The sequence below is a fragment of the Canis aureus genome, chromosome X (genome assembly GCF_053574225.1).
Source record: "Canis aureus isolate CA01 chromosome X, VMU_Caureus_v.1.0, whole genome shotgun sequence".
In the NCBI taxonomy this organism is placed as follows: Eukaryota; Metazoa; Chordata; class Mammalia; order Carnivora; family Canidae; genus Canis; species Canis aureus.
The window spans coordinates 97,656,381-97,682,077 of NC_135649.1; the positions used below are offsets into that span (position 1 = coordinate 97,656,381).

At 37.4% G+C, this 25,697-nt stretch overlaps 1 protein-coding gene across 16 annotated transcripts in view; it reads left to right on the top strand.

The window, feature by feature from the left end:
• Positions 1-25,697, top strand: part of DMD (dystrophin) — a 2,162,139-nt gene that overhangs the window by 1,658,848 nt on the left and 477,594 nt on the right. For all 16 annotated transcript variants that reach the window (XM_077887780.1, XM_077887782.1, XM_077887777.1 and 13 more), the window contains one exon: positions 15,684-15,873. In XM_077887780.1, the coding sequence (XP_077743906.1) occupies positions 15,684-15,873 (190 nt within the window). The remainder of the gene's footprint in view (positions 1-15,683; positions 15,874-25,697) is intronic.

The following is a 25,697-nucleotide window of genomic DNA, read 5'->3' on the forward strand; positions in this document are numbered from 1 at the left end:
TTACAACTTGGTATCTCTCATCGCAAGTAAGTAGTAGTCACTCAAAGGATTTCTAATTCATTTCCTTATGATTCAAGAGTGCTAGAATTTGGAAGAACCATTCTTAGATAACATGAGAGAGATTAATATTAAATATGTACAGAGGAAAATTAAATATTATTCCTATGCTCATTTTTTTATTACTTTTGCCAAACTTTGCTGTGTATATGTTAACTTCATACTACTCTTGGCAGTGGACTGTGTAGGTTTTTTTAAAATGTGTGTATATATACTTTTTTTCTAAATAATTTTATTTATTTATTTATTTTTTTTTTTTTTCTAAATAATTTTAAAGAGGGACGCCTGGGTGGCTCAGCAGCTGAGCATCTACCTTTGGCTCAGGGCGTGATCCCAGGTCCAGGTTTCGAGTCCCACATCCGGCTCCCCGCAAGGAGCCTGCTTCTCCCTCTGCCTGTGTCTCTGTCTCTCTCTCTGTGTGTCCCTCATGAATGAATGAATGAATGAATGAATCTTTAAATAATATTAAAGAAGTTGCCTTATATGAGGATTTTGTTTTTATATTTCTAATGGTCAAAAACTAAGTCTTCAAAGATTTAATTGCTCTGATAAAAGAAAATGTGAGCTTTGTTTTCTCAAGGAGAATGGACCCTATGGAAATGTTGCTTACATAAATACTCAGATTGTCAGCTAATCCTAAAAGAGAAAGACATTAATTAATTCTTTGAGAAGCAGTACAATGATCATCTTCTTCAATAATGCCTATCATAAAAATTAGGGGCAAAATTAATTTAGGTGATGTTATATATACTAGATGACTGTTCATGCATTTTAACAGTCTGGCCTTCTTTTCTACAAAATATTTAAAACTTGCATCAGGAACCAGACTTTAAAAATCCATCCCTCCACTCTACTTAAAAAAAAAATCCATCTTAAATCCCACATAAATATAACTGCACTGTAAGAAAAATAAATTTAGGAATAACTAAAAAAAAAAATTAGGAATAACTGTACATTAAGGACATTCATGACATACCATCTTAGAAGAAATGTTCAGCTTTGAGTGAATAGGGCTGCTTACAGAAAAGAAAACTTGGAGAAGCATTGCCCTTGCCATGCCCCTTTCTTGTTTGTGATTTCTGACACTTCTCCTGTGCTTCTGTCCCCAACTTGGCCTTTCTCCTTACTTTTGTTTTTATTTCCAACTCATTCTCTGTGGCATTTCTCCATTATTTTTGGCATTTGCTTCCCATGAGCTCCTGCATTTTGTCTGATTTTACCTCCCTACCCCTGTTCCTGCAGTCACTCATCCCCAGTGGCTACCAGATGCCTTGTATCTCAGTCCCCTCCAGAATCTATGTGCTCTTCCAGTTCTACTCTCCTGCTCTTAACCTTCCTTTCTAGAGTCCTCTTTGTCTCATCTGTGCATTTCTCTTCTGACTCCATGTTGTCACCCGTCAGAAAATGGCACATAAGGGCATTGTGCTCTGAGCACATCTGGCTACCTTCGCTAGTTGTCCATTTTTTCCACAATGTGTACTGACCGCCTTAATCTGGATAGAAAAGTATCCTAATCAAGGAAATAAACTGCATACAAATTTCCTTGATTATTTTTCCTCTAGAAATATAGATATGATTTTGAACCAGATGCTTAAAATAACACTAGTGTCACATGAACACAGTGCTCTCATGTTAGCATCTAACTGGAAATTCACTCCTCGGAACCCTGATATCTCTTCACTTTTGGTTTTCAAATAACCCGTACCCATCTAGTAATGACAAGTTATTTTTAATAAATCTTTTACATAAAAGGGCAGTCCCTTTTGAAAGCTCTCATTTGGAAAATATTTTTTTAAATATTCACAGTATGCATTTATTTCTCCCTTCTAGTCCAAACTCTAGCTGTCTTAAGCTTTGTATATTTGTTTAAAAAATAACAACAACTACCACAACAAAAAGCTTGCACTTCTTCATTCCCATCAAAACAGGTTTGCCAGCATTAGGTGAACTTAGAATAAAATAGTTACTATATAAGTTAGAAAGTTGATTTTGCTCCTTCCATCATTTTCGTCACCTTATCACCACAGCCAAATGGTAAATGTAAACTTATTCTCTAGAAAATGATCTGGGCCCCAATTTCCGGCTAATTGAGAGAAGCAGCCCTGAGTCGAGCACTGTCAGGCTGATTTGAGTCTTAAGATATGATGATGATTATTGTGTCAAATGTAATCAAGAATGTGGGCTCTGAACTGACGAAGGGGCTGGCTGTTTTTAATTCGGGTTCATATACGAAGCAGACCTCCGGTTCATTGCTAGTCACAGCTGGCCGTAAAAGAGCAATTTTTAAAATGTGATTTCATTCTCTGTGGAGCAGTCAGGATCAGGAATTGGATGCACAGGGGGAAAATATCCTCATTCTCTTCTTTAAAAAATTCTATTTATTTTCTGTATAATAGCTTCTGTCCTGGAATTTCCCTATCACTCTATATCCGTGGTTTTCAAGCTTCAGGTTGAAACCCCCCTTTCTTTTCTTGTAACACCTTCTTTACTATCATAGACCAAAAGTCGTAGATAAGATTCCCTGCCTCTAGACAGAATTTTTTTCAGATTATTTACTTATTTACTTATTTATTTATTTACTTACTTACTTATTTGAGAGAGAGAGCGCGCGCCAGAAAGCACAAGCAGGAGGAGTATCAGAGGGAGAGGGAGAAGCAGACTCCCCACTTAGCAAGGAGCCCAATGCAGGGCTCTATCCCAGGACCCTGAGATCATGATTTGGGCCAAAGGCAGAGGCTTAACCAATTGAACCCCCCAGGCACCCCTAAACAGATTTTTTTTAAATGCCCTGACTTTAATTTTAAAGAGAAATGAGTCATTTATAGTGAAATAATCTCTATTTTGGTATGCAGTTATTCAATTAGGACCACAGTAGAACACAAAAGATGTTTTTAGGTGATTATATTATGAATACAATAACGAATGCAGAACGACACCATGTATTGTATGGGGACTTGAATACTGTGAGCAACACTGGCCATTCTTAATGGAACTTTCCAAAATGCTGAACAACTCTTGACATAATTTTTAATGCAAAGCAATTTTCTTGGATTTTCATGGCATTTAGTTTTATTTCCAGAAGAAAAAGTTCAATGTGTATTAAAACCTTGATCAAAGTATTATATGTATGTATATATATATATATATATATATATATATATATATATATATAATACTTATCAACAGGGTTTCCCCCATGTGAATGTCCAGTAGGATGTGCAGAAGTGCTGTGGGACTTGGGACAATTCTTTGCTGTCTGAGACATCTCCCCTTGCCAGCCCATCTCCACAGACTGCTAGTAGTGCTCTGCAATCAGTGTATTAGTTTAAAAATCTTCCCTCAATTTCCAGAAGGGCTCTCTAATGTGATCCGTAAAATATGGTTAACTATTTTTCTGGACAAGAACCGATCTGTGAATTAATGAAATAGCAATACTCTCTGAGAACCTAACGTATTTCTTGGTGATACAGTTGCCATTTTTATAAGACTGAATGAAATGAGCAAGCATTTAAGATCTTCCTAGATGGTGTAACAAAAACCTTTACAAATTATGGGATTATCACTGTGGTGATAATCTATTTCCACCATCTTTACTGAATGGCATGTTCTCTCCAAAAGGATATTGATGACACCCCTCTCAGAGATATTAACTGCCTTCTAACTAGATGTTAACAGATGGAATTAAATTATGTACAACCATCACAGGTGATATTATTGTAGCTCCCAAGATATTTAAAATAATGTATGCTTCTTAGATGTAGGCCATAAGAGACATACACACCCATTTCTTGATGAGGTTAACCAGGTAATTTAGTGAAACAAACACAGATTCACATATATACAGAGATAAATAAAAACCTGTGTGATCTGTATATTAAGGGCAGAAATGATTTTTTTACCCTGAAGAAAGTTTAGGCTGGTAGGGAAACAAAAGGCAGCAGTCTGTTGGCATTTCATCAGGGCATTTGACAAAGCCTTTCATTATGTTCTTATGAATCAATTGGAGAAATACTGGCTAGATTAGATGCAAGGTAGGTTGGATGATTTAGAAACTGTTACATGCTGTTACCCAAAGGATGTCAATTAATAGATGGGTGTCAAGTGGTGCAAGACCTCTGGTGCTGTGCCAAAGGTTCTGTTCTAGTCCCTGACACACTGAATATTTCTGACAGAACATGAGTAGAGCTATAGAGAAGATGCCCATTCACATTCACGGCCGATACAAACCAAGGAGCATAGGGGTGCATTGGGCAATAGAGCCACATGAATACCTGGACAGGATGAATCTGGAGGGCATGTTTAGTACATATCTCTGGGTCAGGATCAAATTTAAGGGCAATCAGAACATTTGCCAGGGTAGTGGATTGTTTTTAACAGAAGCTATTGTTTGTTATGCACTCTGGCTTTGCGGTGCACCTAAAAAATACATTAAATTAACAGTCTGTGGGAGCTCATTTTAAAAATTCCAAAGAAACTATGTTGGTTTTGTTTGAGTAGTGACGGCCAATTCAGTGCAATGCATTGGCCAGTCCACTTCATTTTCACTACTAGTACAAAACTCGATGAAAGTTACAACCTCCAAAGATTTCATTAATGTCTACACTTCTGCAAAGCAGAGCACAGTTTTGGTCACAGAATTACTCATCCTCATTTTTAAATGTCTCAGTTATAACTGAATAAGAGTCTTTTATATAATCCATTTTGTGTAACAAACGAAGGTGATATCCGCTAATTATTAAGAGACTCAACTTATGGGGGAATCCCTGGGTGGCTCAGCGGTTTAGCACCTGCCTTCGGCCCAGGGCATGATCCTGGAGTCCCAGGACCGAGTCCTGCATCCGGCTCCCTGCGAGGAGCCTGCTTCTCCCTCTGCCTATGTCTCTGCCTCTCTCTCTATATATATATCTCTCATGAATAAATAGATAAAATTTTAAAAAAAGATTCAACTTAATGTATGTGAAAGCAATGTATAAACTTTAAGATTCTATAAAATATAAATTATTATCCAATCAATTTACGTCAAGAAGTAATTTGGACTCTTAAGTTTTTTAAGAACAGGGGACTAGGACCTTCTCATGTGTAGAATGTCTGTCTGATTCATAGTAGGTTTATTGATTTTAATTGGATTTGCCGAGTGACTATTAAATACCAGAAACCATGGTATGAATCTTGCTCTTAAGGAATTTACAGTAAGGGAATGATGATGACAAAGAAGAATAAGAGACTTTTTTAAGTGGTGCATTCATAAGTAAGACGATTCTTTTTTTAAAAGATTATTTATTAGAGAGAGAGCATACTTGTGAGTACATGAGTGGGGGGGGGGGATAGGGGCAGAGGGAGAGAATCTCCAGCTGACTCCCCACTCAGCACTGAGCCCAACGCAGGGCTTGATCTCATGACCCCATGATCCCAACCTGAGCCAAAATCAAGAGTCAGATGCTCAACCGACTGTGCCTTCCAGACACCCCAAGGCGATTCTTGAAAGCACATGAAGGCCTCAGATTTATTCCTTTAGTGTTGTAGTTTTAATTGAAAAAAATAAATCCTTAATTTATGACTATCCCTCATAAATTTGAATTGATCTAGTGAAAGGCCATCAGTGAATCTCAGAGTATCTAGTTCTTTTAAATACAGTTTCTCCCCCTAGTAATTAAAGTAAGAAATCAAGAAATTTTAAATCTTTCTTTTGAGCATCAGTTTTAATTAGCTCAAGCTATTTGTAATCCTCCAAATCTTATAAATCATATCAGATTTACCAGTCTTGTAAATCATATCTGAGCCATTAAAAGAGGTTCAAAATTAAAAGGGCAATTTGTTTAGAATCCACCAAGACTTAGTCACTCTGAGAGATTAATTCATTTCTCAGCTGGTCTTATAAAAATGTATTTATTTTACTGTAAAATTTCTAGAAAAGAGACGTGTTTGGTTTTCTTGTTAGATCATTTTAATGTAAAACATTTCTCAAAAGGTACAGACTTCCCGATAATCTCTATATCCTCAGCAAACATTTATTAAGTTACCATTATAAGAAGGGCACAATCATATGATTTTCCCTTATTTCCTAAGAAGAAAAAGATTTCACCACTGCCCGTAATGTGCTCTTTTTTGAATATAAAAGCCTCAAGCCTACCTCAGGTCCAAAGTGCTGTATTTATTCTAACAGCTCTCTTAGATGGCAGCTACAGATGATAAGCAAAGAGCTTATAATTTTTTTCTCCGCACAAATACACATCATAATCCTTATTCATATAATAATCACAGAAAACAAAGAGCTTTTGAGCCTAGTCATATATTAATACCCATTATATTTACCTCACAGAGAGATTGGCAAATCAACCTTGAGAGGTAATATCTTAGAGTGGACTAGATTTGGTGTTTCTGGCTTTGCCACTTATTTGGGAAATTCATCCAGCCTCTCTGAAAGTCAGGTTTCTCTTTTACAAAGTGTTGATGATTATATTATAACAACTGGTCCCACTAACCTCCTCAGATTTTTTAAAAGTATCAAGGGAGAAAATATATGTGAAAAAGCATCAAAACCAAGGAGCATTATTTTAGTACAAAATACTGTAACAATAAGGGTTGAATTTAAAGAACTCTCAAGAATGTGTTATTAACCACAGGAGAATGCTGAATGAGGAATCAGGTAATAAAAGTCACAAATATTTAGAGACTATAACTTCAAGTTCACGTCAGGAATTAGGAAATTGTTTGTTTTTCCCAATTCCATTGATAGACCTCTACTGTAAGTTCATATCATCTGGTGATAGGTTTTTAGCCACTTCCTTTTCAAGAGAATCTACATGTTTGACTTTTGATCTTAGAAAATTGAACCAACCTGCCTTGCCGCCTTCAGAATATTATGTATCAACGTCTAACCATCTGTTCTGGTTTTCTCTAAGTGAGAATAAGAATGCATATTTATTTGACAGCACAGTCTTAGGAGACTCGAGAGATGATCCTAGGCTTGTCCTTCTAATTTGGTTACTGTATTACTTTTCATATATCCTTTTAGAAGAAAGCTACTCAATTCAGCTTATCAACATGTAGGAAACACATCTCCTAAAGAGAGTTACACTACAAGTGACCAAAACCGAAAATTCACCTTACAGACCACATAATACAAATCATTGAGAATTTATTTAGAGATGTCAAAAATTGACCTCTGTGCTCTGGAGCCAAAACATAACATGAAGACAGAGTTGGGGGGATCCCTGGGTGGCGCAGCGGTTTGGCGCCTGCCTTTGGCCCAGGGCGCGATCCTGGAGACCCGGGATCGAATCCCACATCGGGCTCCCGGTGCATGGAGCCTGCTTCTCCCTCTGCCTGTGTCTCTGCCTCTCTCTCTCTCTCTCTGTGACTATCATAAATAAATAAAATTAAAAAAAAAAAAATGAAGACAGAGTTGGGAGGATAAAGAAGGAAGATTGTTTCATACTTCGCCAGACAAACGAGGCTGCAGCAGGCTCCTGCCCCCAAGACTGTAAGCCCACCTGGGGTGAAAGGCCCAGAGAGGTTTTCTAGGAAAACCCAGGACCAGGGCGGTTTCGATAGGAACTTGGCCCGAGTGTTGGTCGTGTCCTCCAGGTGGTCTCCTGCTAGAGCCGGCACCTGCCCCCTCCCCCGCCCCCCCGAGTCTCGTTAGGAAGGGTACATCGAGGTCAGTGAGATGTCACTACCCAGGCCAAGTTCCTGGAGTGAAAGATTCTACAGAAAGACAACTGAAGGGAGGGGGAGGCTTCCCCAGTGAGGAGGAGGAAAATGTGTTCAAAGTCAGGCCCTGCCCGAAGCACAAGGGTGCCCATCCTAATTTCCATCCATCTTGATGTTCCTATAACATCAAGAAACTTATAACTATAAGCTATGTTCCTATAACTTCAGAAACTATGTTTAGGGGATCCCTGGGTAGCTCAACGGTTTAGCGCCTGCCTTCAGCCCAGGGTGTGATCCTGGAGACCCAGGATCGAGTCCCACATCGGGCTCCCTGCATGGAGCCTGCTTCTGCCTCTCTCTCTCTCTGTCTCTCTCTCTCTATCTATCTCTCTGTCTCATGAATAAATAAATAAAATCTTTTAAGAAAAAGAAACTATGTTTAACTATAAGCCCAACCCTAATCTAAGTTTGTACTTATCTGGAAGGTAGTATAACCACATTTTTCCTAAAGATCTTTTATAGTTCTATAAATATCCAGAATAATACTTGGAATCTCTGTGTATGAACCAATCCCAAACATTATTTTTAAGCTTCCCCAAATAGTGTCCTTAGGTATTTTATCTGTGGAAAATATAAACTATAAATCTTTGATTAAAAGATGTTCATCTCTTTGTTAACAATCAAAGATAGGAATACATATATGTACATATATCTTGAGTATTTCACCTATGCATAATATTTTGTACACTTCTTTTATCACCTAATTTTTCTCAGTGATACATGACAGAAACAGAAGTCAAATGAAATGAGTAATGCAAAGAATAATGGAAAGTTTTAACCATTGTCAACATTTTCTTCTCAGAAATGTCCCAGTGCTTTTAGGAAAAGTACGTAATAATGGTTGTTTCTCTGATGATATACTGTACAAATCTCAATTTTAAAAATGTTCAAAGAATCAAAAGATATATGTATGGAATGTTGTATTTTAAAATTCCTTGCATGATCATGCCGATACTCTCTTACTATCTAAAGGTAAAGTCTACGTGATATAAATTTTTTTTTTACTAAAATGTCTGTATCATTGAAGGAAGTTTCAGCAGATAACTTCAAAGCTGCAGTTTATCTTTAGAGCATTAATCTATTTTTCATGCAAGTGTGTTGCTTCTGCACATGTTAAAAAGTCATCCTGTGTTGTCTGGGGTGAGGAAAGATGGGAATGAGTTTTCTGAGAACTAATCAGCAATACTTTGGGAACATTTAGGTCATGGTTTCCAATTAACTCTGGAGAGTTTGAGTAATTTAGTACCAGACCTCAGGAGAGAGGGGATGAAAACCTCGTTAATTCATATGTCGGTGAACAGCAAACCAGCAAATTTGCGTTGAAAATGGATTTTTTTTTGTTTTGAAGCAAACACCAGCTAGATCTTTCTGCTTTAGTTAGGGTGGGAAAATATCTTTGCATGTCTGTGTTCTCTTATGTGTACTTTTTTTCACGTTTCAATGATTCTGCTTATGGTAAAGTAACAAATAGTTAAATCTGTACTCCAAAATGAAGACCAGGATTCAGTGGTATAACTGTCTCTGCACTTTTCTTTCTTGTCCTACAATGAATGTATCTGGGGGATGTAGACACCAATATCTACTTTCAGAGTTATAAAAATTTCTAGGGTGCAAGGCTTGGGCTATAATCCCAATTCTGCCACTTGTGTGCAACTTTGGAAAAGTCATCCAGTTCTTTCAGAATGAATCTCACCAACAGCAAAATGAAACCAGCAATAACCTGGACCATAGATCTAAGAGATTTCTTATTTTTATGAAAATCAATTCAATTAGGCCAACTTTGAGCATCTGTCACCGTATGTTGAGATAAAATCCAGCTAGATGATCTCTACTTCCTTTGATCAGAAAAGGCCAGAAAAATGTTTAAAGGTAGATTTATCACTTGTTAGGCAAATTGAGATCCTAGTTCGTGAATACATTTGAGCTACTGGTAGGGAATCCACATGAATTATAGGCTTAATCACACCATAAGTATAGTTAAATGTTTACCTCTCTGTCTCCTCCACCAGAATTGAATATATTAAATGCCAAAGTCCATGTCCATGCCTCATTGACTTTTGTGTCACCATCACTGAGCATAGATCCTGGCACATAATACGTATGGAATAGATGCATAGATGACTTAATGAGATGTTGGTAGGCATGTACAAATAAGAATGAGGTGCTAAAAACAAAAAAGAATGAGGTGCTGATTTAATGATGATCTGTGTAGAGCTTAAAGCCATTGAGAGGGAATGAAATATCCAACTGGAAGGCATACAAAGAAAAACAGAAGTAGACTGTAGGTAGAAAAAATTGGAGATACCTTATAAAACGATGAGAGAATAAGTCTGAATATATTTTAAAACATGTGAAAAACTATATGGATGTTAGCTTTAAAAATATATTTTCTGTGCCATATCTTAGAGCCTTGATCTCTTATTCTGGGTCAATAGTTAAAAGAACACAGTATATTTCTCACTGTATCGTTCAGCCGCAGAGGAGAAAAGAGAAACATCCTCTCACAGCCAGAATGCTTCTATGGCTGTATTTCTAGGTAGATGTTGCCCTAAGCCACAACATTAGAGTTGTGGCTAGACAGGTACTGACGGGGGACTAGGCCAAGCATTATTGAAGGACTTAGTTTAGATTCATGCTTCTCCTTGGTGCAAATTACTAATACAATTGCTAGCGATTAAATGGAATCCTTTCAACCAACTGCTGTATATCCATTGGTAATACAATTCTAGCTGTCCCTTGAAAACACAATCTGAAGTGATTTTTAAAAATCAAAATGTAATGCATTTTCTAGCAAGTCAGTGGAGACTGTTACAGTTACAGAGAGATCGAACCTCAGGTTATGTTTGGTCCTGTGACTAGTGTTGCACGTTGCTGCTAAGGTGCTCATTCTCTTATATCAGTATCTAACACCAACAAAAGGGGAAAAAATTGTCATCCTGTAATCATTTCCTAAAAATATCATAGGAAATTATAGTGGTTCAATGCAAATAAGCCAGGAAGGTGATAGTGCAGGTATTTTTTTTGGTTACTCCATGACAATACAAGGGCACAGATCAGGGGTGTTTTTTAGCAGAAGACTGAGTGCTGTGAATTTCCTCAATTTGTCACACTTAAAAAAACACCTGGGCCGAATAGCCTCCTCTATCAGATTGAGCCTTTTTCCCCCTAAAAATATTCAATGTGTTTCTTTCTGTTTGATTATATATAACATATTTTTAAAATTTTATATATGTAAAATCCTGGTTACAGTGCACTGATAAAGTATTGTCCACTCATGTATCTATGAGTAGAATATTGTCTATGCATTCATTCAGCTCTACAGCCTTACTTGGGAAAGTAATAAGTTTCCCTTTCCTCATGTGCTTTTTATGTATTAAGTTGACCCATAAGAAATTGCTGATATTCAACTCAATAGAAAATTTGGAGTCTTAAAGATTTAGTTAGAGATACCCTGATATGTGTGTGGGTGCTTGGTGACAGATCAGAGTATTGCTTGTCTGATTGCCTCACTGATAATCAGTTCTTAAACGGAAAACGGAGATGCTGAAGACCTGCCTTCTGTAATTCTTCCCCTTTGAGCAGAATTGGCTCTGGATGAGTACCTTCTTGGGCAGGTACAGGGTTGTACTAAGCTTTACAGCTACAGCATTTTGCCCTTCAGTAAGTTCTTGCTTCTAACTGGTGATAATGCAACTCTACACTACGTATAGATCCTTATTTTTTTTAAGATTTTGTTTATTTGAGAGAGTGCACCAGTGAGAGAGCACAAGCGGGGGGTGGGACAGAAGCAGACTCCCCACTGAGCAGGGAGCCCGATGAGGGGCTCAATCCCAGGACCCTGAGATCATGACCTGAGCCACCCAGGTGCCTCTCTATAGATCCTCTTAAAGGGCAACCAAGGGTGCAGGCGCTCTTCAGGCTCATTTCCTGAGTGTGAGAATACTCCATCCTGTCCCCTTATGAGACCACAGTCCGTGTAAGTAGTTGTATATTTCTCACATACATTTATTTCTTAAGCATGTATATTTTTAAAATCCTCATTTAGTATGACATCTCAGCATGTCAGTTTTCCCAGGAGGCAGATTCTGAGAAAGCGATTAACTTGCAGGAATTTTGTTAGCGAGTGCTGTCAGGATTAACACCTATGAGGGAAGGAACAGGAAGGAAGCAGGACAGGGAAGGAGAAGCTGGGCTTCAGTGCAGTTGCAACCACAGCATCAATCAACCACCCCCCTCCCCAATCCTCCCGAATTGTTCTGAGTTGGAGCAAGAGGGCCAGGCTTTTATAGCCCACACATTCACCAGTCATTGGCTGCATCCTGCCTCCAGTAGCTTTCTCAGAAGCTAGGGCAAAATGAATGGGTCTCGAGTGGCGGTGATACTCAAAGCTTTAGCATATATTGGAATCACCTAGAAGACTTGTTAAAACACAGCCACTGAACTCCATGCACAGACTTTCTGATTTAGCAGGTCCAGGGTAAGGCTCGAGAATTTGCATTTCTAATATGTTCTCAGATAATGCTAATGCCACTGGTCTGTGGGTCACATTTTGAGAACCACTGTACCACACCACTCATACTTAGGCACTTGAGAAAGGTACATGGTGACCTTTTAAACAGAAAAAAAAATAAAAGTCATCATACCAGTCCACACTCCACCAGATTCTTAGCTATTGTATGTTATAAACCTAGAATAGCTGACAATATTAGTTGCATAAAAAAGGACTTAACCTCTGTAGTAGAATATATTGGTAAAGTATTATTACTATTTCCAATACCTGGGCATTGTTACTTTTAAAGTTCACCCAAATTTTCACCAGGATCCCATAATTGGATAACCCAGACAGAATTGATAAAATAACCCATGTTCAAGATCTTCGGTTTTATTCTAAAACAATTTTTAAGATTTCTTTATGATTCTCATTATTTCTGCATTTTTATTAATCATATAAGCCACTTAAAGCCATATGGTTATGGAAAATTAAAAAGTATGACATACATCCGGAGCTATTTTGAATGCACAAATATGACATATAAGTACCCTCATTTCTGGTCTAGGCTTGGTGCGATTAAAATTTAGGAATTCGGCGTACGTAGATTGACCTCAGGAGAAAGGATGCAGCCTTAAAACTCCCACATGAGCAGGAAACAACAATCTCACCTCTGATCAAAGAGGCCTGTAAAAGAACTCATTTGAAGAGATTTTCTGCTCTCACGGCCATTGAATTTTGTTAACATATTTTCCAAATTAGCAAAGATTAAGCTTGATGTTGTCAATATTTCTGAGCACTAGGGTATCATTGAGGAAAATGGTGCCTTACTGTCCTGCAAGAGTTACTGTTCTTCCCTAAGGGCCTAATTTACAAAGCAGCAAACTCGCTGGTAGGATTTGGCTAGAAATCTCATTGTCTCGGTAGAACCCTTTCATCTAATTTATGTGCATCGTATTTTACAAAGAACTCTTGGAAAGTTATTTACTAGTTACCTTCTCTGGAAGCAGAGGATAAGTGGTGTTTTTAGTTCAAGAATAGGGGAGCATCGTGTGCAGCTCATGATGAGGGGGACCCTGATAATAAAATGCACACTGTCTACCTCTCTCCAGGCTTCACTCTGCCCTGAGAGTTTCATTTTTGTCCTTTTATTTTCCATGAAGTTGGAGCATGTTAGAAAATATGTCATCGTCTAACCCTGCACTTGTCTTCTGGAATGCGACAGCTTATTTCTACCCCAAATTTTAGGCTAGAGGTGGCGTAAGTCTTAGTGATTTCTGATGTGCAAGTCAGCCTAGAAATACTAGCTTGAACAGGATGAGATCGCCACTTCTGTAGGTCAGAAATGGCCAGATGCGAGCAGGTTTCAGGTGCTTCAACCTGTGCGTTTCATGCCAGATTGTAACATTAAGATTCTCAGTGCTGTTGCAATGGTTCTGAGCTTTTAAGTCATACTGAATAAAATGATAAATAAATAACGATTTTGATCTTCCTCCCTCCATTGATAGTTTGAAAACCAGATAAGCAGGGAGCAAGCAGTCCAGGTTAGTCCATGAACTAGGCAAGGTTGAACTGATTTGCCCAACCCAAATGCCAAGGTAACCTTAGGCTATGCAGCATTACAGTTTATTTAGGGGTTGATAAATAGCTTCATGCAATGCTTCCTTTTTTTCCGATAGCTGCATCCTCATAAACCTATTCTACCCTCCACCAGTTAACGCAGACAGAAGATTTTTATCCAGTATGAGCACCGAAACTACACTGTGGAAGACTGTAGGCTCAGCAAAAACCTCACCCGTGATGAATAAACAGCTCTTCCGGGGGCTTTGCTGCCGCTGGCTCGGCAGGAGCTGTTTATTGCCTGGTTTGCACATCCCATGATAAAGTTGCTGCTGAAATAAATTGCAGTTTTGCATAATTATTGACAATCACATCCTAACAAGCAGTGTGTATCATATTCAAGTGTTCAATTTTTTAAAATCCATTTTTAGCTTATGTTTAATCCCAGAAAGTGTTTGTGTAGTAATAGAAGGCAAATATGGCATTTAAATAGAGTACTAATTTCCTCATTGCAGACAAAATTTACCTGAATCTTTTTAGATGGGACTGTTACTGCCAAAGACAATTTTCCCTCCAAGATGTTATTATGTAGATTTTTGCTGAGGGCATATGTGTGTGTATCCACAATATATGCATTATATATATATATATATATATATATATATATATATATATATATATATATATAAATTTTTTAGATTTTTGTGTCATTAGGAAATTTGGTTCACCCTTTCTAAAAGATTAGAGGAAGGGTGAGGGGGCGCCTGGGTGACTCAATTGGTTAAACATCTGCCTTCTGCTCAGGTCACAGTCCTGGGTCCTGGGATAGAGCCCGCTTCAGGTTCCCTGCTCAGCAGGGAGTCTGCTCCTCCCTCTCCCTCTGCCCCTCCCTCCCCACTCATGTGTTCTCTCTGCCTCTCAAATAAATAAAATCTTTAAAAAAAAGTTTAGAGAAAGAGGAATGGGATGTGGGCCGAGTGAAGGAAGGTGTTTGAGTAACCCTGATATATAACTAACGGTATGTGGGAGGCAGTCATCCTGACACACACATTGTCATATTTTCATTCTCAGCCCAGCAATAGGCATTGTAGATAAGAAACTTTGAACTCCGAGAGGTTAAGTAAGGTGTTACACCACACAGATGGTAGAGGATATTGGGATTGGACCCAGGTCTGGCTGGTTTTTCAGCTTTCCTTTTTCCATTACACAGAAGTTTTTCCTTTGGGAGAATATTCTCAGTTGCATGACCATCAGATAACGAAATGTAAAGCTAACACTGCAGTTAGAGCCATTAGAACACAATACTGTCACGCAATGTGATATGTTGCACAATGTTTTCTGTGAAATATGTCATCTTTCTCCTTGTTAGTCTTTCTGTTCTCGTCTGCCCTCTGATCCCTTTCTCTTGTTTCCTCCACTGTTCTACTTTCTGGTTTAGCTTTGCATTTTCTTGACCTTTTTCCTTGCCTACTGAATCCTGACTTTCTGCCTCAGGTGACATCAAAGATAAGCATGGTATGGGGATTTGGGAGCTTTACCTATAAAGATGAGCTTTCACTTTTGCAGCATATGAAAATAAGTTTTCACAGTCAACCAGTAAAAAAAACTATCAAGTTAAAAAAAAAAAAGATTGTTTTTGGAAGTTCATATATGAACACTCCAGAGTCTACACACACACACACAAATATACATACACACACACTATTCTAGTTGTTGCTTCTAAGAGGGCTTTTAGCAACAACCCATACCCTTGTTGGTATATTACAATTTAGTCCCTTGATCTTAGCTCCTTTAATGAGGGCCCCCGGGGTGCACCATTCTGATAACTGAGGAGAATTACATCTGGACATTGGTTCCTTTGCAGATTGAGTGAGCGAGAGGCTGCTCTGGAAGAAACCCACAGATTACTGCAACAGTTCCCCTTGGACCTGGAGAAGTTCCTTGCCTGGCTTACAGAAGCCGAAACAACTGCCAACGTCCTGCAGGATGCCACCCATAAGGAAAGGCTTCTAGAAGATTCCAAGGGAGTAAGAGAGCTGATGAAACAATGGCAAGTAAGTAAAGCTTTTCTACTTTGCCTCTTGTGAATCCATGTGAACAGTTCACAGCGTCGGTCTTCATAACTGATGTGCTGGGGACAAAGTAAAGTGGTTGTTTTATATGGCGTGATACAGTGCGGCATATGGCCAAGAAGGAAAGAGGCAGAGGGAGAAGGCAAAGTCATTTAGTATTTCATTTAACACCCCAGGCTTCCAAATGGTCCATGTTTTTTTCACCAGGGAAAACTTGCACGTAAAACCAGAGCTTTGGCCAAGGAGAAACTTTGCTCCAAGAAATAAATTAGGAATTGGTTTATTAAATGGAAAAAGTTGCCATTTTGGAGTGTTTATTTAATATTTTACAGGGAAAGCATCTGTATGAATTGTCTGTTTTATTTAGCGTTGCTAACTGAATCAGTTTCCCTTCATTACTTCCAAATACATTTTGAAATGTTAATCTGGCATTTTGTAGCTTTCTTCCCAACACGATCTGTAAAAAGAAAAATGAGATGGCTAAATTTGTCATAGTTAATGATCATACAATTTTCAGACAATTGTTTTTCCTAGAAACAAAAATTATTGCTATAAAATTTCATATGCATAAACAGTGAAAAGGGAAGTTTAGGGTAGTTTTGTCTAAATGACATCTTGGTTCAAGGAGGCTTCTTACGTTCATTCTCCGTGCCTGATATAATTTTCTGAACCATTATGAAGTGTTGTTATGTATAGTTGAGTTTTCTGACATGAAACAAGAACTTTACTAGTATCTCAAACTTAGAGTGTTAAAAACAATATGATCCAGGTTTTGGACTACTTTTTTCCATATATTTAAATTATGATGAAAAAGTGATTGTATATCCTAGCTTGAAAAATAATTCCACCGTCAGACCATAATAAGCAATGTTTCTTTCCTCGTTTTCCTTCTTTTTTTTTTTTTGTTTTGATAGGATACTTGATCTACTTTCCTGCTCTTGTGCATAGAGTTAATGACAGTGGCAATTCATAGCTTCTCAAATTCGTCGTTTGTGTCTTCCATGCTCCTTAGACCCCACTTGCTCCTCCACAATGTGTGTTGAATTAGTTTGATCATTGGTTCGTTCATCATAGTTTGTTAGAGCAACATCTGACTTTATCTTTGTAGATGTGTCCCATGGCTCTAGAATATAAAAGCAATGCAAAGTTAGATTTTTTTGGTAACTCTTAGATGAATGGTTAGAGAATATTCTGCTGCAACTTACTTATGTTATTTTATAAACTTTTAGCTCTTCCTCCTTCTACATACCCATGAAGCTACCTCGAATTTTAATAAATATATGGGCTCACATATTCTCATCAGCTATGGTAGATAAAGAATAAAACTTCACGTGGGTTTTTTAGCAGATTAGTTTGAAAAGAAAGAATAATCCAAGAGACCATTTTATAATAAAGATTTGATAAAACATCCTTTAAATTAGTGAACAAGTCTGATTGAGGGCAAAGACACATCCATGTATCTACTATATGTTGTTATCTGCATTACTATACAATGAAAATTCTGAGAAACTGCAAGATTCTGAATCATTAAGAGAAAAAGTTGCCTTGTTTTTAAACTGTATCTCCTATGGGAGAATGGAGAAGAAACTACATTTTGTGTTTAGATCTCTGAGCTCCCTTTCAAAAACAGTTGAAAGTTATGCAGAGGACATTTTCTTAGCTTATGGTATATTACTTATAAAAAGTATTTGTTATTAAAAGCTATATAAAACTCCTCTAGAGTTCCTGAAAACCTTAGACATATCATTTTCCCCTTAACTACAATAGGACTAGCTGAGATCCCAACACTATTTTAAAATAGAGACAATTTTTTCATTCCCTCTGTGTTAATATTGGGTTTTCTATAAATTCCAGTTGCCTGAGGTTGAAACTACATTTTATGGATAGAAATGACTTTTATAGCCAGCTCTGATTTTCAGTTGGATGGCCGGATAACAGTCTTTTGCTGAAAGATTTGGCGATGTCATGGAAAAAATTCGAAATTACTAAAACTATTGATTATTGTTGTTAATGGTGCATTTCAAGTGATAGAATTGAATTAAGGTACTGGGGTTTAAAAGCAACAAATGGAAACGCCAAGATTGAAAATAAATATAACCACATATCTTAGGAGATTACATGCAATTTCAGTATTTCAGCTAAATGGAAGTCTTTGTTTTATTTCCCTTACAAAGATTTTTTTTATTTTGAACAAAAGGAATTTTCTATAATATGTGTGAAGGAAAAAAAGTATAATGATTCGCCTTTTCACTTTGTTTGAAGAAGCTGGTAGCATTATGTTCATTGTTTGATTCATGCTGTAGAGCGAAAGTAATTCTTACATATTAAAAAAGGAAACTCCAAATGCCTAGCCAGAACATCAGCTCTCCCAGCAGATTCCAATACATCTGTCCACCCGAAAGCATTGATGTTTTATTTTGTGAAAATGCTGCTGAATGGATACAGGGGCTGGCAGGGGGTTGGGGGGAGCCTTCACAAATATGCTTTTGCTCTATGACTGTCAATCAATTCTTCTATATATGGAGATCCCCCCCCCCCCCAGCTCTTGCTAGAATGAGTATCACTGTTATTTACAATCCACTTCACAGGATGTTTAATTCTCTCAGCAATAATCACAATTCATGGGTTCTATAAGAATACATGTTTTATGAAGCATATGCTTCCTGAATGGAATTAATCTGAGTAATTTCACTCTGAAAGCCATTAAAATTCCTTCCTCATATTAGAAAAAATGCTTATTTAGTTTTCTTGGTAAAAGCAAGGACATTATAGTTGTCCTTATACTTCAGGATGAGGAGATTTTTCTTATAAATAGTGTTATTTCTGACAGTCTAACTGGAATGTTAAAGCCAATACATTTTTATAGAATATCATATAGAGCCCTGAGAGGTGACAGTCTGAGAATTTTTACATTGCAAATTTATCTTTAAAATGAAAAAACTGTATTCATAGTTGAATCACATTCTTCCTGTGTCCAAAACATTTCCACTTTGGGCCCCAGAGAATTAATAAAGATAGCCTCTGTTCCAAATTCTGACATAAAACCATCAATAACTATCTGAAAATGGGAAGCCTCTGTATCTTTGCTAATATTTCACAAGATTTCTGTCAATCTTAACTGATTCTCTAAGGACCCCTAAGAGATCATTGTAATACCAGCTTGTAAAGAAGGTATGTGGGTGTAGGTATATGTTGGGGAGAGATGCTCATAAAGGTGTAATTAGGATCTTTTTCCTGACAAGAGAAACTATGGAGTAATTAATATTTGAGATTCCTTCATCTGTGATCTGGATCTTGTCTCAGGCCATAGCTTTAAACCCAGTTTCTTGTCTAAGCTTGTTTGTTTTTACCCATATCTCTCTACCCAACCCCATCATAAAAGTTATCTCCTATTAAAGAAAACATTTCCAGAGAGCCTAGCTCGATAAACTTTGAATTGTACATCAGCGTGCACCTGTAAATTGATTAAGGAAGCTTATATTTCTAATACACTTTTGAAATTGGGGAAGTAACTTCCTCAGTGTTTCTCACAAAAAAAAATCTTGGCCCACTGGTTAATTCCAAAGGAAGAAGGAAGAATGCAATCTTAGTAACACAATTAGTATTCTGAATAAATTGGATTGTCATCTTTCTTGGGACATCTAAGAATAGAGAGGTAATCTGAGGTTCCCTAATTCTAAGAAAAGGAAACCCTCTGTGTATTCCTTTCCTTTGCTATAATTTGAACTGAGTTTTATACAATTTTCTATACTTCTTCTTTGGTGTCTAAAGAATATAAAAGTTAATCTTGATATTTTTCTTTTGCCTGGCAATGACTGCCTACTCTTTTGGATATGTAAAAACTTTTATATATATCATTTCCTCAAGAACTTTGATTAATCCATGAAATCTGTTAAGTGCCTAGTATGGCATGAGGACAACCACAAACATGATTACAGAGATGCTTTTCGAACACAGTTCAAAGTATTAGGTTGTATAATTTAATGAGTATCAATCCACAATTTTTATTTTTTTACTTTTATTTAACTTTTTTAAACCAAAAAAAAAAACTCCAGTTCATCCATTTCTTTTACCCCTATCTCTTGCAACCACCAATCTGTTCTCTATATCTGTGAGCTAATTTTGTTTTGTTTTGTTTTGTTTTTTAGATTCCACATATTAGAGAGATCATATAGTATTTGTCTTTCTCTGTCTGATTTATTTTACTTGGCATCACAATTTTTAAATAGAAAGGAATAAAATTAGCAGAATAGAATAGGAAATAACAGAGTTCATCACTCTTAAGTTAGGGTCAGGTTTTGTGTGTGTGTGTGTGTGTGTGTGTGTGTGTGTGTGTGTGTGTGTAACTTTTATTTTGGCTGTGTATGTGTGTGAGAGAGAGGGAAAGAGAGAGAAAGAATGAGAATGTGCATACTGGATATATTCAAAAGCCTCTGTATTAGAATAGACCTCTGCCTTTGTAATGCTTATATTCCAGAGATCAAAATACGTATGGTATGCTAAAGCAAATTATAGTAGTGTGACGAGTATTAGAGTAGAGAGCTAGACTGGGTCTAGTGAAAACAGATGATTAAGCTTAAGCCTTCCAAAGAGGCTAGAAACTCACTAGAACAGTGTTTTCCCATCTTCCTTATATATTGGAGGGTTTTTTTTAAGATTTATTCATCTATTTGAGAGGGGAGGGGCAGCAGGAGTGGAAAAGAGAGAGAGAGAGAGAGAGAGAGAGAGAGAGAGAGAATTTCCAGCAGACTTCCCACTGAGCATGGAGCCCAATGCAGGGCTTAATCCCAGGACCCTGAGATCATGAACTAGCCAAAATCAAGAGTAAGATGCTTAGCCGACTGAGCCACCCAGGCACCTGAGGAAGAGCTTTTAAAAATGCTAATTCCTTGAATCCACCCCCTAGAGATTCAAATTGGATTGATGGCAGCATGTACTGTCCATGATTCTGATGTCTAACCAAGGCTGAAAACCTCTGCTCAGAGTACGTTAGAAGAATGTATTAGGACCTAGCTAGGTATACAGAGTTGAAAAGAGAATTTTTGGCAAAGTCAATACCATGTTCAAAGTCCTGGACATTGTGAGAGTTTGAGAATCTAAAGGTACTTGTCTATGATGGGGGTATGGTTGTTCCAAGAACTGAGATCAGAAAGGTCAGCTGGGGCTAAATTATGTGGAAAAACAGCAGGGTATAGTAAATAGAGTACCAGCCTTCTAAGCAGAAAGACCACTTATTCTTCCACTTGTTGCCCCTAACTTCTACGTCTTAATTATATTTTTCTATACAGTGGGCATATTTTGAGGATTAAATAATAGGATACATGTAAAATTCCCTCTAGGGGGGCAGAGTGTTAGACTCAGAGGGCTCAGTATGTGTAAGCTGTCTTTCTATCCCACTTGTCATCTACCTTAAAAGTTGGGACTTTATCTGTAGTCTATGGGAAGTCACAATATGGTTTTAAACAAGGAAATAAATTAACCGGACTTACATTTTTGAAAGATTGACTCTGGTAGGTGAGAGAAGAATTGGAAGGATATAAAACCTGTCCAGGAACAACAGTTAGAATATTCCTTCTGCACTATTCCTAGTAAGAAATAAGGTACTGAGGTTGAACAAGTGAAACAGATATGTGAGCTATTTGGAGGTAAAAGTCAACATTACAATGGATGTTACAGGAAGCAGAGGTGAGGAAGCATGGGAGATAGGATGAGGAGCCACTGCTTACCACTTGGCATGACCAAGTGCCTTCATGGAGTCGTAGAATTCAAGAGGGGAACCAGCTGTGGGAAGAGAAGTCAAGAATGTATTCAGTTTTGAGATGTCTGTGAGTCATAGAGGTGAAACTATCATCTCCTTAAAGCAATTGCAAATATGGATCTAAAATTTGGAAGAGATATAGGTTCTCAGTTGAAGATACAAAATTGAAGGACGTTAGCATGGCAGCCAAAGAAATACATGATCTTACACACAAATCATCACTTGATTTTCTCTACGGCCCATTCAGAAATACACTCAAAGGTCACCAAAATACCACTTACTCCAGTACAGAATTGGTATTAAGTGATGCCATTTTCTATGCTATTCAAAGGAGCATAGCTATGGGGATGCTTTTAATGGTTTAACCTTGAAAAAAGGCAAAGAACTAGCAACGCTTTGGTGTAAAATTCATACCTTGGAACAAGTAAAAGTATTTGGGTAATGTATCCAAGATCTTCAAAAACCTTCCAATAAGGACAGTTTGTTTCTTCTTTTACATGAACAGGGAAGATTTTATGTTTTCCTCTTATTCTCATGTAGCTACTATAAAAAGGTCACATATGTTCACAGTACTATGAATGGTAGTACTTAGGAAGAGATTCAAGAGTCACATGCTTGTCATCTTACTATATTCAGAACTTTGTCATGTTCCAGGTTTGGACCCTCAAATTCCTATAGATCACAGAAATAATCCAAAAAGAAATAGTGAAATAATTCAAAGTTTAGAAGAATGAGTTGGGCAGCCCAGGTGGCTCAGCAGTTTAGTGCCGCCTTCAGCCCAGGGCGCGATCCTGGAGACCTGGAATCAAGTACCACGTCGGGTTCCCTGCATGGAGCCTGCTTCTCCCTCTGCCTGTGTCTCTGCCTCTCTCTCTGTGTCTCTCATGAAAGGATAGGTAGAATCTTTAAAAAAGAAGAAGAAGGAGGAGGAGGAGGAGGAGGAGAGGAGGAGGAGGAAGAAGGAGTCAATAAGGACAAATGTTCAAGACTGGTGTTTTATCTCCTATGAAAAGGAAAACTAAATATAGAAGATAAGAATTCATCTTTGCCCAATGATGGAAAAATAATCAATTTAATGGAATATAAGCATAGTTGATTAAAGGGGTTCTAACATTCTGGACCATGTTACCATGGTCTCTTATGTGTGTTAACATGTTAATTGAATGTATTGAAAACTTTAGAACCTAATTGTTCTGGATATTGCCATTAAAATTACCTGTTATCCAGAATGATACAAGGAAAGCGCTAAATTGAATAGCATTATGATTCAGTTATAGGATTTTGTAATTTTACATATATAAACCAAAAGAAAGGGATCCCTGGGTGGCGCAGCGGTTTGGTGCCTGCCTTTGGCCCAGGGCGCGATCCTGGAGACCCGGGATCGAATCCCACATCGGGCTCCCGGTGCATGGAGCCTGCTTCTCCCTCTGCCTGTGTCTCTGCCTCTCTCTCTCTTTCTCTCTGTGACTATCATAAATTAAAAAAAAAAATAAACCAAAAGAAAGGCCCACATTGGAAAGAGGACACCATGAATACTGAAAAGTCAATTTTGATAGCCCCTAATAACCATTGTCTTTTATTCCTCACAGAGCTTTTGTGAGGATCTTATATGGTAATAAATATAAAAGCACTTTGAAAAAGCTTTCTTCAGGTGAAAGATCTTTATTAATGATATGAATTAACATTAGACAAAAGTCCAACTGAATATATAAAACTAATGTTGTACTCTTTAAAATCAATGGATCAAAGTTATATTAATTAATGAGAATAATGATTGCTAAATTTTTCATTTTTTATAACTGACAAGCACTTTTACTTTCATTTTCTAATATTCTCACTGAAAACCTCTGGTATTGCTACTATTATTATTTTTATTTTCAGTTGAGGAGGGTAAGATTAAAGAGGTTCAGTAATGTAGCTATTGCTACTTCTTTGAAAATTAACTAATTTGAGTTTTATCATACTAGGTTGGGGGGGAAATAATTAAAAATAAAAGCCAATGAAATAAATGTTTAGTTTTCTGAGATGAATAATACAATGTATGCATCGAATTATTAGGATAGGTAATGATAATAACTCACTTAAAAAATATTACTGTATGCCAGGCAACGTACTGGGTGCTTTGCTTGCGTGATGTACTATCATCCTATCCTTCTTACAGGTGAAAAAAAAATCAAAGCTTTGAGAGATTGGGTAACTTTTCCTCTCCTATACAGAGGAGTCAGTTCTTTGAACTTAAGTTTGACCTTCTGACCTTCGACTCATCTTACTTCGCTACCCATTACTCTAAACTGACTCAACCTTCCAGGCAAAAACCCAAGATAACCATAAGCAATTCTGAAATAGTTTACTTAATAGGAATCTGTTGATTAATGGAAGTATTCCTACTTCTAAACATCCATCTTCTCTTTACCTTTTTCAGTCTAGTTTCAACATTGACCTCTCAACTGAAAAGCTTCTCTGTGAAACCTACATGACTTCTAAATGCAAATGCTTTCACCAAGTCTTTCCTGCCCGAGAAATCACATCACTTGTGATTGTTGCCCACCAATTTTTGGAGGAAATGTCCTATCTTTCGACTTGCTGGCGTCTCGTATTCTACTGATTTTCCCCTACCACTCTACTCATTCTTCTTTCTTTGCCTGAGGACTGATTCTGGGCTGTCTTTTCTGCCTTCATTAATCTCATTCTTGGCATTCGATGGTCAATAGTTACTAAGTGTGGTTTGTGTTATAGGTATTAGACTAAGCAACTGTCTTTCATCTTCCTTTAAACCAATTATTTGAAGATTTTTATCTCTTTCCCATATCAGTCCCATATTTCTTACTGTATGTGGGTCATTTCTTACTCAGATGTCTCACAGCACAAATGTGACCCAATGGGCCATACCTTGTATACTGGGTCTTTATCTCCTATCCCGCCATTCATTATACCACTATCTTTTCAAGTCAGATTTCAACTCAAAAGTCCTTCTACAACTCTTCATTTGCCCCACTTTCTAGTTCCTTTTCAAGATCAATATCTCCCCCCAATCCTTTATACCTGTTGCTTTCTCTCCAGTTTCCTAATCACTACTGGAATTCATGCTCTTAGAATCTTTTCCTGCTCTCTGCTCCTTTCTGCCCACTGCATGGTTGTAGTCCGGTTTATAGATTGATATTTGAAATTAAACTTCCTCAAGCATATCTTGGATTGTAAATAGTTTAGAAATTCCTTGCAGGGAGAGGTTTTATCTATTTTATTCACGTGTATATTCCCATTGCCCAAGACAGCACCCAGCACATGATAGGCACTCAACAAATATTTGTCAAATGAATGAAAGAATATAAGGTCCTTCTGTTCAAACACATTTTATGACTTCTCGCACCCTTCAGAATATTCTGCACACTCCTTCACCTGGCCCTCCAGAATGAGCTCCCAATCTCAATTTCTAATCTTATTTATTTTTCCTCTCCATGTACCCTCCCTCAACTCCTTCAAAAATACACAGCTAGCTAGTCTTCTTTGCTTCTTTTGATGACTTTGTTTCTTGTCTTGGGATTCCTTTTCCTCATCTCAATTTACTCTGATGCTACCTACTTGTTGAGGAAAGCAATATTGAAATCCTCCCTTCTTCCATTAGCCCCTAGCTGGAAGACATCTTGCCTCCCTCCCAATTTCTGTAGTTATTTCTCTACACTTTATATGAAGTTTAGTGCTTTCTGTACTGTATCTGAAAGGCTGGAGAGAATAGTTTTTAATAGTATGGGCTTTAAAGCCTGACTGCCTGGGTTTAAATTGTGCTTCTGATACTCACTGACCATGGACACATTTCTTAATTGCCCTCAGTTTACACAGCTATAAATCAGGGGTAATGATAATGTCTGCCTCATCAGGTTGTTGTGAGGGTGATGCAAATTAACACATGTGAAGTGCATAAAACAGTATTTGACAGATAGTAAGAAACCAGTTAAACATAGCTAGTATTATTATGTTATTACTATTATCACCTGATAATATTATCACCTGATAATAGTACTAATACTATATATAGAAATGCCTTATATAT